General features: G+C 38.9%; 1 protein-coding gene across 2 annotated transcripts in view; it reads left to right on the forward strand.

Annotated features, from left to right (window-relative positions):
• The window catches only part of LOC127644100 (diacylglycerol kinase delta-like), an 86556-nt gene that overhangs the window by 45641 nt on the left and 27360 nt on the right, over positions 1 to 13555 (forward strand). Inside the window, exons 1-4 of one of the 2 annotated variants that reach the window (XM_052127124.1) lie at positions 4060 to 4286; positions 12321 to 12431; positions 12537 to 12617; positions 12880 to 12984. In XM_052127124.1, coding sequence (XP_051983084.1) covers positions 4086 to 4286; positions 12321 to 12431; positions 12537 to 12617; positions 12880 to 12984 — 498 coding nt within the window. In that variant the 5' untranslated portion in view covers positions 4060 to 4085. Of the gene's footprint in view, positions 1 to 4059; positions 4287 to 12320; positions 12432 to 12536; positions 12618 to 12879; positions 12985 to 13555 lie in introns of those variants that run through there. The other variant, XM_052127130.1, reaches the window with a different exon arrangement.

The raw sequence follows: 13555 nt of genomic DNA on the forward strand, positions 1-13555 counted from the left end.
AAATTGATAAGACCGCAGTGATAGCGGCCTGCCCACGTCCCAAGTTCAAAAAGGAGGTGAGGCAGTTCATGTGGCTGGCTGGCTATTACAGAAGGTTTGTTCCTAATTTTTGTGAGGGGGCACCAGATCTGGTCCAGTGGATGGAGGCATGCCAACAGGCTTTCACGACAGTGAAATCTGCACTCTGTGGCGGGCCGCTCCTAACTTCTCTCTCCCCTTTATTTTACTGACGGACGCATCAGAGAGGGGTTTGTGGGCCGTGCTTTCGCAAGAGGTGGAGGGTGTGGAGTGCCCTCTGCCAGAATTCTGATTGCGAAGCTGAAAATGCTGAATAAAAAGCTGACTTACCTGGACTTTCACCCCAATTCCCGCTTCCTTAATGTTGAATAATTTACAAATGGATTATAAGTATTTTTATTATTAGAATTTCTCTCACTTCGTCTGCCATCATGGATTGTTTTTCTGCAGAGTTCATCAAGGTTTATTCTCTGATCGCCTACCTGGGAAAGGATACATACAATACTACCTTAGAATTTGACCAAAAGAAGATATCTTAGAGGACATCATAATTAAGATACCGACCTTTTGGTACATCCTTCGCATTGGGAGCACGCCTTTGATGCTTTAAAAAGCTGCCTCCAGAGGATGCTGTTTTGGAACAGACCCTGTGTGTAATGTGATGTGATCAGCCTCTCACCTCTTGAGTAACTTAGTCTTTATAAACTATATGCCTAATGTGCATTGATGTTTAGAGGTCATTTGAATGTTTGGAAATGTGTTTGTTTTTTCTGTAGAAAATGGTTTAACTGCCTGAGGAAGCTGAGCACTGCCAGTTTAGACAGAAACTGCTCACAACACACACACAGACAGAACTCACTGACAAACTGAAAAATACAAATGTTCACTTATGAACACAGGGGAGAACAAGAGAGAGAAAGAGATAACTGATGTTGACTAACATTCCACTTAACCTTTCAACTGAGCCACACACACACCTGACCCAACACCTGTTCTGTGTGCTGGTCACAGCTGCAAACCTGTGTCCTCTAAGTGTGTTCATAAGTGAACGTTAGTACATTGCAACTTGTTATTGTGCTTTGCATGTGTGTGTGTGTGTGTTTGTGTTTGTGGGTGTGTGTGGTTGTGGTTGTGTTGTCAGTAGTTCCTCTCTTAACTGGTAGTGCTCAGCTTCCTCAGGCAGTTAAAACATTTTCTGCTGAATTAATCGATCGCATTGTATAATCTCTATGCAGATTAAGCTCTGTAGATAAGTATGAGTAGAGAAACCCTACAAGCATGCCAATTAGATCCTCTTAACATCACCATACATTTTACATTTATATCCTCTTAACATAACCATACGTTGAGTAGTTTTTAATAGTTTATGAAATGGGGATTTTGATTCATCCCTCATTTTTAATTTAATACATGGATTTGTTTTAATTCATGCTTTACATCTTTACTTCAGCAAGTGACAACAAAGAGTATTTTATTTTAAGAGAGTGAGTCATATAGTTACTAAGCACGTTTACATTCACACATTCTTATGCTTAAAAGGCCAAAAACACGTGGTCATGTCAACAAATTAAACAGCTTTTTGGTGTAATGTCATAAAGGACTTAATAATAAATGAATAAGAATTTATTATCCCAATTATGCATTGCATGTAAAAAACCATGCTTACACAAGTGTTGCGTGCGTGCTTCTTCAGGGTTTGACGTCAGAAGAAAAGATTATTTCAAAAAGAGAGAAAGATTGAGGGGACGGAGAAGTAACTCCAATCGATCTGCTTCTGCAACTCCATGTGTGTGCATGTTAATTTTATCATCTTATTTCACAAATTGTCTTAATTGTCATTGTAAGGGCCTACTCATATAATCTATATTTGGACCTAGCCATGTTTAATCAGCCTATATATGGAGAAGAATTTCCTCTGTTCATCCTCAGAGAGAATAGTGTTGACTCAGATGTAGATTCTCAATCTGACGCGTGGGGTTCATTAGGTTTAACACTGGCAGCGGGATCTGTCTCTTCATTCACAGATTAGCTGGCTCAGCCCCATAGGTCGTGTGACTGTGCCAGTCATTTACGTTTGTTTCACTCTCTAGCAGGAAGTGACAAAGCATTTCATTTCCTCTCCAGCAGCAGGTTGCGTCCAGACCAACATGTTGCTGTGAGAGTTTGTGTTGATTTCCTGTGTGTGTGTGTGTGTGTGTGTGTGTGTGTGTGTGTGTGTGTGTGGCCTGGTGGCCTTCAGATTGTCTGTTTCTCTTCTGACTGGGGTGGGGGGGTTAGTATACTTGGACAGCTGTTATAACTACCTTGCATGCCATCATAAATATCATAGGCCACCTTGACACATCAGATGTGTGTTTCAGTGTGTACATTCACTGGAATCAGTTATATGTAGGGTCTTCAAATGTGCTTTTATATTTGTGTTTGTGTATCTCTATCTGTGATTAACACTACTGTTTGAGGGCTCACCAGAGACACCGATACTAACAACAGACGATTACAAATAACCGCAGTGCTGCCCTAGCTCCTACAACTACCACCACCTAGTGTCTACTCAAAGACATACAGCACACAAATATAGTCTTTCAGGGCTCATAAACAGAGCCATATGAGCTGACATCTCATTTAGTTCAGCCCAGCACTTTACTGCAAAACGAGTTATGAACAAAATTGGATCACTTAGACCAGTGTTTCTCAAACTTTTTGACTCCAAGGCCCCCCATAGTTGACATGATCTGTCCCGTGAGTGTAATCTAAACTAAAAAACAAAACAAAAACAAAATTAAGCCATTTTTCTAAGCTTTTCTTAGCTCATTGCCAAGCCCCAAAACAGAAGACACATTTAGACTAAAATGTTTACTGTGTTGAAAAGACCAGCTTAGGCCTGAATAGACATGCTGGTCCTAAATGGTTAGTAGTGCTAGTCTGGATGATGGACCAGTGTAGCTATATTACTCACCAGCATAAAAAAAAAAAAAAGATCTGGTCATCTATTATTGATGGTTTTCTGATTTACTATGGTAAGCATACAAAAAAACAATCAGCTAAGCGAGTCTATTCAACAGGGTGGAGCTGCAGTGAGAACAGAAGTTCAAAAAGACGGTGGGGTTTTGTAGAAATGAAAGACTGAAAAAAATATTTTTCTTTGTGTGTGTGTGTGTGTGTGTGTGTGTGTTTATGTGTGTGTGTGTGTGTGTGTGTGTGTGTGTGTGTGTGTGTGTGTGTGTGTGTGTGTGTTTGCGTGTTTGCGTGTTTGCTGTCAGGGAGATGAACATTTCATTTTGCTCTGTGTCATTAGAGTGTCTCCTAGTCTGCACTGACAAGACTAGACACAGCTGCCAAAGCACATCAGATAGAGCCCATCCTTCATGCTTTGCTGTGTGTGTGTGTGTGTGTGTGTGTGTGTGTGTGTGTGTGTGTGTGTGTGTGTGTGTGTGTGTGTGTGTGTGTGTGTGTGTGTGTGTGTGTGTGTGTGTGTGTCTTTTTTCCTCCTCTCACCACATGTTCTTGCTCATCTCTTCCACGTCCCACCTGTTTGTGTGACAGCTAGCACTTTTAGATTGACTCAGTGTTCCACAGTCAAAATGTTAACTAGATGTTACTAATCCAATCTCAGTGTCTGTATATTTACTTGGTAACAGAATTGCTGACATCAGATTAAATGCCTTGGGAGCCCTGGTCCTTGGAAGGTTGATTTACAGATCTAAAAATCCACTTGGAACATCTGCCTGTTGGTGGTTGGGATTTTATGTGATTCTGTGAATAGTGACGCTCACCAAACAAGTTTATCTAGTTTTATATATAGACCTCCACACATCTGCTTGAATGTGTGTGTGTGTGTGTGTGTGTGTGTGTGTGTGTGTGTGTGTGTGTGTGTGTGTGTGTGTGTGTGTGTGTGTTTATTCATTCTCAGAGGGCAGGCCCAGGTGTAATAGACTGGGCAGTCTTATCACCTCACCGGTTGGAGGAAGTTCTGTTGTTAAAGGTGTGTCTTTTAGGTGCAGCCACAAGGAAGTGAGCGTGTGCTACTGTCTGACTTCTGCCGGTTGTGTGTGTGTGTAAGTGTGTTTATGCGTGGATGGTTGAAGGGACCCACCATGCCCAGGCTGTGTCCAGGCAGTGTGTGTTGCTTTGCTTCACTGTTGTCCAGATGTGATGGGGGTGGGCAGGGAGACACTGGCAAGCTGAAAGAGGAAGATTTGTTGGAAACCTCCTCCAGCAGTTCTTTCAAATCGACAGGACAGACAATCGACAATAACGCCCTTTCACAGGTTAGAGTATTTAGTGTTTTCTAGAATAGGAATTTCCCAACTTTTTCTTTTTGTTACTCACCCACACCTATCATATCACTTCTAAAGATATGGATTTAATCACTGGAGTCGTATGGATTAATTTTATGTTTCCTTTGTGTGCTTTTTGGAGCTACAAAGACCTGGTCACCATTCACTTGCATTGTATGGACCTACAGAGAAAATATTGTTTATGTTCTGCTGAAGAAAGAAAGTCATACACATCTGGGATGGCATGAAATTGAGTAAATGATGAGAGAATTTTCATTTTTGGGTGAACTATTCCTTTAATGTGCAGAGTCATAGGTTGATATCCCCAAAAAGTGTAAGCACTGTGACTATGTGGCACATCAGAACATAGGCCTGTTTGTTTGAGTAGAGCAGAGTTTTGGGTGGAACTGTGTTTGTTTGACCAATGGTAGATGAAGTAAGTACTTATTTTGGCAATTTCCTTTGGTGAAAATTTGCCTTCCATCAAATGGCTCTCAAAATCTCCATCAGGACTCGTTGCACCAGCTTTAGCACCTGTGACACCAAGTCAATTTCTCTGCTTAGTTTATTTTTTAATTTAGCCAATGTACGATCACTTGTGTTAAGCCGATATTTTGGGTCATATGACTCACTCTCTCACAGGACGAATCAGTCTTGTGGACCATCTGTTGGGTAATTTTTTTTTTTTTTTTCGTGAAGTCCTTGTAAATTTACATTGGTCTTCCATTGCAATTTCGTCCAAATGGACACACAGTCGGGTTTCTCTGGATTTGCTTTCTTAAGGCAATATCTCTCTCCTTGACTAATGATTCAATAATGCTGAGTGTAATGATTTGTTTATGCTGCCTTTATTTTTTGGGAATTTATTCTTTTAAAAGCCATGCTTTCTTTTTCATTTTACATATTTAGTGGCATGATCTTTCTTTATCTATCATAGTTTGTGCAGTTGCTGAGCTGGTTTGGAGATCAGTCATTTATTCTCATTATTATGAATGTAATGACACATGATGTCCTAATGGCTGTACTGCTTTGACTATACCAGCCACTCATATCCACTTTAACAGTAACAGTAAGTCAGAATAATCATTTCAGTAGATTTCAAAAATCACAATAAAATATTTAAGTTAAATGTCATTCCATTTATTTTATTATTATTGTGTAGGGATGTTTTGAATACAAATCATTCACACTTTAGAGAAAATGTTGGTATCAATGCAAAAATAACCTTAATAAGTTATACAATTAAATTATTAGTATTCACACTGCAGCTACACTACAAGGCTATGAGTTTGCTTTGGAACAACAGACAAGTGGAACTAATCAGCATTTCTGAATTGATGGAAAACATGGGATGTGTAGCTCTATGGAGGACACTGCAAAAGCTGTGCCTGTTAAAAAAGAGACAGGACAGAAAGAAGAGAAAACATAAGAGAAGATGATGGGGTGAGCCATAATGATTAATAAAGGAGAAAGAGAACAGCTGGAAGAATGCAGAAGCTGAGGATTTCATAGTAACTAGAGAGAGAGATTGGAAATAGGGAGATTGAGGAGAGGAAGAGGAATAGATTAAATCAAAATTAGCAGTCATTGTGCGACAATGTCTGTCCTCCTAGATCTGAGTCACCACCATCTGACATCACTGTATTGCGTGGTGTGTTTGGTGGTTTACGTAAAACAAAATGTAGGTTAAAAACTAGGGTATTATGCTATAAATGTTGTTTATGAGGACATTTTTTGTGTTTTCATAATTCAAATTGCATAGTTAACTATGTGTTTTTTAATGTAAAAATGCAGTTTTTTTGTGAGGGTTAGGTTTAAGGGTAGGGATAGGGTTATGGGATAGAATCTATAGTTTGTACAAGTTAAAAATCATTATGTCTGTGGAGAGTCCTCATAAGGATAGCCGCACCAACGTGTGTGTGTGTGTGTGTGTGTGTGTGTGTGTGTGTGTGTGTGTGTGTGTGTGTGTGTGTGTGTGTGTGTGTGTGTGTGTGTGTGTGTGTGTGTGTGTGAGCGTGTATTTATCACTTTGTGGGGACCAAATGTCCCCATAAGGATAGTAAAACCCGAAATTTTTGACCTTGTGGGGACATTTTGTCTGTCCCCATGAGGAAAACAGCTTATAAATCATACTAAATTATGTTTTTTGAAAATGTAAAAATGCAGAAAGTTTTCTGTGAGGGTTAGGTTTAGGGGTAGGGTTAGGTTTAGGGGATAGAATATAAAGTTTGTACAGTATAAAAACCATTATGTCTATGGAAAGTCCCCATAAAACATGGAAACACAACGTGTGTGTGTGTGTGTGTGTGTGTGTGTGTGTGTGTGTGTGTGTGTGTGTGTGTGTGTGTGTGTGTGTGTGTGTGTGTGTGTGTGTGTGTGTGTGTGAAATTAGCTCTGCACTGAAAAGGTGGAGTGAGTGATGTTATATATAGTTGTAAATGGGGTGCAAAATATTTTGTGATTGGATCACAAAAACACTTACAGAGGTAGTCAAAAAAGCATATGGCCATATACAATTTCGAACGCTGTCCTGATGCATCCTGGATGGATGCGAAGCACAACATCTCACCTGTCAAAGAGTCCTGCCGAACAAAAGTTGAAACTTGCATGCAGATTTAAAAGGAAATAGCCATCTGATCAGACAACTTGAAAAAGCAATTACATACCCAAGGATGAGAACTTCACCGCTCTTCCACAGTGTGTCTGTCTGATATCAATTTTAGGGTGACAAGATGACAAACACACACATCTGAAGCTCTATCCCACATTTCAAGCTAAGCATCATGGGACGTAGGAAAAAAGTAGAAACTGTTATAGACAAATAATTGTATTTTTTAAAACACTTAACCAAGACCAATATTCATCTCTGTACCTACACGCTACATCCAGCAAACTCTGCACTGTCCTTCCGACTGTTCTGACTCGGGTTTCTTTCTTTCGGCCTGTGTGTTTGTCTGTCTGTCCTCTACCTTTAAATGTCAGTTTTTAAAATAACTTTCAAACAAGGCTTTGTTAAGCCAACATTGTCTTGACAATGACAACACTGTCTTGATAAATTTTACCTATCTTTTTTTTATATAAACTAATTACAACTTCAAACTATCCCTAACCCTACTCCTAAAATGTAACTTTTTAAAATAGAAAACAAACATATTTTACTGTATTTAGGAATATTTTTTTTCTTTCCAAGACATTCCCCATCTCACACACACACAGTTGTCACAGTTTTCTTCTCAGCTGTGAGTCTTTTTAAGGTTTACTAAATGAGACAGCTGGTGAAAGAGACGTAGAGAATATAATGACCTGCAAAGGTGACTCATTCTATACAGAACATATACACATGCTCTTTCTTACTTTCTTTGACCCCAGACTGTGCAGCATTCTTCTGTCTTGAAAAGTGATGACAGATGGGTTCATCTTCCTTGTAACCCTCTTTCTTTGTTCATGAATTCCCTTCCTACATACACTGATCAGCCACAACATTAAAACCACCTGCCTAATATTGTGTGCAGTAGTCTATCAGCAGTTACAGAAATACTCAAACCAGCCAAAAACATCCAGTGAGCGGCAGTTTTGTGGACGGAAATGTCTTGTTAACAGTAACTCAGATAACCACTCTGTACAATTGTGGTGAGAAGAATATCATCTGAGAATGCTATTCTGAGATGGAGGTTGGCGCTCTATTGGCATCACGAGGGGGGCATACACAATATTAGGCAGGTGGTTTTAATGTTGTGGCTGATCGGTGTATGTACGTCATAACTCATGGCAGATTGCCTGGCAAGACTCCTCACTTTTGATTTTTGATTAGCAACAGCACTCTCTTTCCTTCCTGTTAGCGTGAAAGTGCTGCAAGAGAAAGTCACGCTGACGTTTCTTGCCCCTTCAGCCCATATCTTACTGCAGGGCATGTGCTGGCATGATCTGCTTATGAAATCCAAATGTTGTGTCATCGGAGGGGACAGAATATGTCCCTGCATGTTTAGACTATGATAGACTCTGGATGTAATTTGTTTGTATTGCTTATCTGCCATGAGGTACAGCTGGTTTGGAATTCTGATGACTTGCTGGAAGTCCTTTATAGCTGCTCAGCCCTTGGGAAGGTAAAACTGGATTAGAGCGTCAAGGTTTATGATGAAAGTTATGGGTTGATGACGTGACTGTTTGAGATGTTCACAGTGAACTTTATAGAAATGTCCCAGGCCAGCCCTTTCTTTAGTGTTATAGGTACTTCAGCCAGGAATGTTGCTAGACTACAGTTCAGGTTTTACCATACTCTTATCATAGTGCTTGTTTTCTTATAAATTAGCATAGAAGTAAACTAAGAAGAAAGAAGAAAATGTGTAAAGAAATAAACTGAACTGGTTTTTGACGATTTGACAGTTGTGCTTCATTTAATTTCCACTGCAGATTACATTATCATAAAGTGCCACTTAGGCCCTCAATACATCTGGAATGAACATATGTTACATATCAGGATAGTATCTGGATATTCATTAGCTGGATTATGTTTATTGTACAATTTGCAGTCAAATATATCAGATGCTGAATGTTTTAGCAAATGTTTGGTTTTTCCTGCATTACAATTTTCTTTGCAGCCACCAAAGCAAAATTGCAGGCCACTGAAGCAAATTGTATTATATTCATCTTGTATTCTGTACTTTATAAACACTAAATAGGTTTCTCATCTGAAACATGAGTGAAGCCTGGTTTCACATGAAATGACATGTGAACCTAGTGATTAGAAATCAGAGAGTGATACAAGCGAATGGGCATTTGAGGAGCAAAATGAGATCTTCCAAGTGTATTTCAATGGAATAATTGACAGGTTAATGTTAATTAATTCGGGTGAATAGATCGCAAGGCCGCAGTGTCTGTTGTGTTCTTCACATTGCAATGGCAGGATCAAATCAAATCAAATCACTTTATTGTCACACTACCATGTACACAAGTGCAACAGTAGGTGAAATTCTTGTGTGCAGTTCCGAGCAACATAGCAGTCATGACAGTGACGAGACATATACCATTTACAATAAACAACATACTTACACAACACAATTTGCATATCAAATGTACACATACTTACACAACACAATAATTATATACAACCTGTTTATAAACAGATAAAGGCAAGAACCCACAACCTGTCAGGAACTGGTAATATGAGTGAGGACCCAAATGCAGGAATGAGGTAAACTGAAAATGTATTTACTAAAACAAAAGCAAAAAGAGAAGCACAAACACTCACAATGGAGAAAATAATAACTAGACGAAACAGAACAAAATAATAACTGACTAGGGGAACTGAAATACAAAGAACTGACATCTGAGAAACTGACTGGGACAGAGAAATGAAACAATTTGACAAAACAGACAAGACAAAGGAAGGAAGGAATATAAAGGAAAACAAGGTGCTGCCCATAAACACAACAGCACTAATCAGTGCTGCCATGGCAATGCTGATTGCACTGCTGAGCAGCACCTGGGGAAACATAAGGGAGAGAAGGAAACACAAGCACATAGGACAACCTGAGAGCAGGGTGGAGGAAACTGCCATGACCCTGCCAAAACAAGAATAACACAAGATCAAAATGGCAGGATCATGACACAACCAGCCTTGTCTCATAGAATGAATGTTACTAATAACTAAATTTTTTGCAAACTGACTTTTATGTGCTAAATTCAATGCTTTGTCTCAGTTTCCTAGAGAAAATAACACCAACAACCAACCAAGCGCCACAACATCTGTGCGTTTTATTCACTTTCACTTATTATTTTTGTTCACCTCTCATTTGACTTTGAATCACTTTTAGTTAGGCTTAGGTTAAAGTTTTAGGTTAGGGAGGTGCGTTTTACTCATTGAAACCTATTAATATTCACCTTAAAAACCTTCACTCGCTTTTGGCGCCCCCCCCTGCTGGACATTTCTCTGGGAAACTGCAGCCAAATGTGTAATAAGGCACATAATTATGTAGTTGTATCTGGATAACAAAAACACATTTGCATTTACACATTCTTGGAATATGGTCAGAATCTGTCCCTGACAACCTTCGAATGTGGATTTAGTGATCTGATCACAATCCAATCACAGTCCATCTTGGGTGCATTTACACCTGTATTTTAATGTGGATAAGTGATTTCTGATAGCGATCCGACCACTGAAATACATTTAATTGTCAGGTGTAAATGGGGCCATAGAGGTGGGCAATGAGTTAATATATGATATTATATACAAGAAAATTAGGCAATATATAATATATGGAAAAAGCTATGTTAGGTATTACCATTCTCTCCCTTGCAGTTGCTCAGTTAGCGCATGAATTGCCCGCATTTATGCGATTAGAAATCTGCCAACTTTACTCATGGGCCATTCATGGCCACTCGGTTCTGGATACTAATGTTTTTTAACCATAAAATACTATGCAACTGATCACTTAGTTGCACTTTGTTTGATGATGTTGCTTTGCAGATGGCACCACAGAAAACTGTCCCAAACGCTGTTACAATAGAAGCAGAGAAGGAAAATTGTAGTCAGTTTCACCATTTTAAGAGCACTCCAAACAAAAATTGGAAACTGATAAAACATCTATTATAATATAATTAAATATTTATGTATTTATTTAAACATAAAACATTTACAGTATACAATCAGAATGCATGATACTTTTCTCTAAATTGCCACCGGGTACAAAAAAGCTTTTGGCATCCAAATGGTGTAGTATCTACAAGCAGGGACTAACTGGGCCACGCTAATTAGCCAAACACTGACCCCTTGGATGCATAAATCTTGACTTTATTGTCCTTGTACTGTTTTTCCCATGCAAATGTTTCAAATACAGATCTAGTCGGACAAGTAGCCTGGTGAATGGTGCTCATGCTCTGACATGTTGTGCAGTTGAGTTTATATGCAGGCTGCCTGAGGTTGAGTCCGGCTTGGGTCATTTTCTTGATCACGTTCTGTTGTTCTTTCCCTATCATAAAGGGATAGTTCACCCAAAAATTTAAATTCTCTCATCATTTATTCACCCTCGTGCCATTTCAGATGTGTATGACTTTCTCTCTTCTGCTGAACACAAACAAAGATTTTAGGAGAATATTTCAGCTCTGTAGGTCCATACAATGCAAGTGAATAGTGATCAGATCTTTTTAGCTCCAAAAACCATGTAAAGGAAACATAGAAGTTATCTATATGACTCCAGTGGTTTAATCCATATCTTCAGAAGTGAAATAATAGGCGTTTGTGAGAAACAGAACAAAAGTCCTTTTTGTTTTCTCTAAATCTCAACTTTCACTTTACATTTGTCGTTCACATATGGTTTAGTTTTACTTACACATCTGAAAGTGAATGTGAAAGTGGAGATATATAGTAAAAAAGGACTTAAATATCGTTCCGTTTCTCACCCACACCTATCATATTGCTTCTGAACATATTGATTTAAACACTGGAGTCTTCTAGATTATTTTATGTTTCCTCTATGTGATCTTTGGCGCAACAAAGTCTTGGTCACCTGTCACTTGCATTGTATGGACCTACAGAGCTCAGATATTCTTCTGAAAATCTTTGTTTGTGTTTTGCTGAAGAAAGAAAGTCATACACATCTGGTAATGGTATGAGGGTGAGTAAATGATGAGAGAATTTAAATTTTTGGGTGAACTATCCCTTTAAGGCCTGAAAAATAATTAAAGATGCCACTGTTGTTGACACTACAGAATTAATACCAGTTAGAGCCTCAATCGTTTGTGTATGTGTTCATTGCTTAATATTCTTACATTTGACAAGCAGAAGATTTGAATATCATGCAAGTGCGAAAGAGGCAATTTCATGAACACCAGTAAATCCACAGGACTGTGAAGCAGTTTCTAAAAATAGCTAGTTCTACCATTGCATGAAAATGTTTCATTATAAAAATGCCCCGTGGGGTTACATGTTTGCATACACTGACACACACACTTTTATAAACAACTGATTTGTATTTTCATTAGCTGTCTTACACTCTTCTTTCTTTCTCTGTATTTCTTTTATAGAAAAGTGTGAAGGAGGGACTTCTTCTCAAGCAGACCAGTTCTTTTCAGAGATGGAAAAGGCGGTATTTCAAACTGCGAGGCAGAACGCTCTACTATGCCAAAGATTCAAAGGTAACTGCAGGGGACACTCTGGGGTAGATTGGACTGCACATGGTGCTGTTTAAGTCCTTCTTGAAGTTTTGTTGGTAACAGAAACATGCTGCTCTCATATTGCAGTCTCTCATATTTGATGAGGTTGACCTCTCAGATGCCAGTGTGGCTGAGACCAGCACCAAGAACATCAACAACAGTTTCACAGTAAGAAAAACCTCTTCTGTATGCTTGTCTCAAAAGTTAGAAAGCTGCCCACCTAGCATTTGTTTCGAGACCATGGCCCCATCCAAATGACCCAATTGATATATACTTGTTATGATGTATAAATGTGGTCATCATAAGCACTTGCCCACGAAGTCCACAAACCATAGATTGTCCCATTTGTCATTTTATGATTCTAAACGGTGCCCACAAATTCCCCCTTTATGGTCGTTGTGCACCCTACATGTGTACTTTTGCCTTTCAGGTCATCACTCCATTCCGTAAGTTGATGTTGTGTGCAGAGAGCAGAAAGGAGATGGAAGACTGGATCAGTGCTCTGAAATCTGTGCAGAAATGGGAGACTTACGAGGTCAGTTTCTGACCTCTGATCCTCTCCGCCATCATTTAAGGATTCAAATAATGAGCTTTAATGTTGATCATGGTCGCACATTACACAGCCTTTCTCACAGATCTTTGATAAATAACTTTAATAAACTGGCAGTAGCTGCTGGAGTCTTAGTCAGATTGAGTGTAGTCACACAGATCCAGACCTTTCAGCATAATGTCTGGTCCACATTGTAGCTTGTTCTGTCCAAAAACCGCCCACTTAGACAGGAAGAAACCATCCGACCCAAGTATAAAGCGCCTTACCACAGTTCATTTTTATTTGATTTTACATGTAAATGTATGTAAAAAGCAATACATTTAAAGCACATTCAAATAAATATTATAATAAGAAATATTGATGTAAATGATTTAGTGTATCAAGCTTTGTGATTTTTAAATCATGTGCTTTGCATTAGCCATGTTTAACAAAACAGCTCAAAACTCCAGGGCATACTGTACATAAAGCTGAATTACTGCTTAGTGGTAGATCTGATCCCAGACCATAATTGGTAATTGGAGCATTAAGGTTATATTGGTACTAAGGATGGGACAAT

This window comes from Xyrauchen texanus, chromosome 1, assembly GCF_025860055.1.
Source record: "Xyrauchen texanus isolate HMW12.3.18 chromosome 1, RBS_HiC_50CHRs, whole genome shotgun sequence".
NCBI classification, from domain to species: domain Eukaryota; kingdom Metazoa; phylum Chordata; class Actinopteri; order Cypriniformes; family Catostomidae; genus Xyrauchen; species Xyrauchen texanus.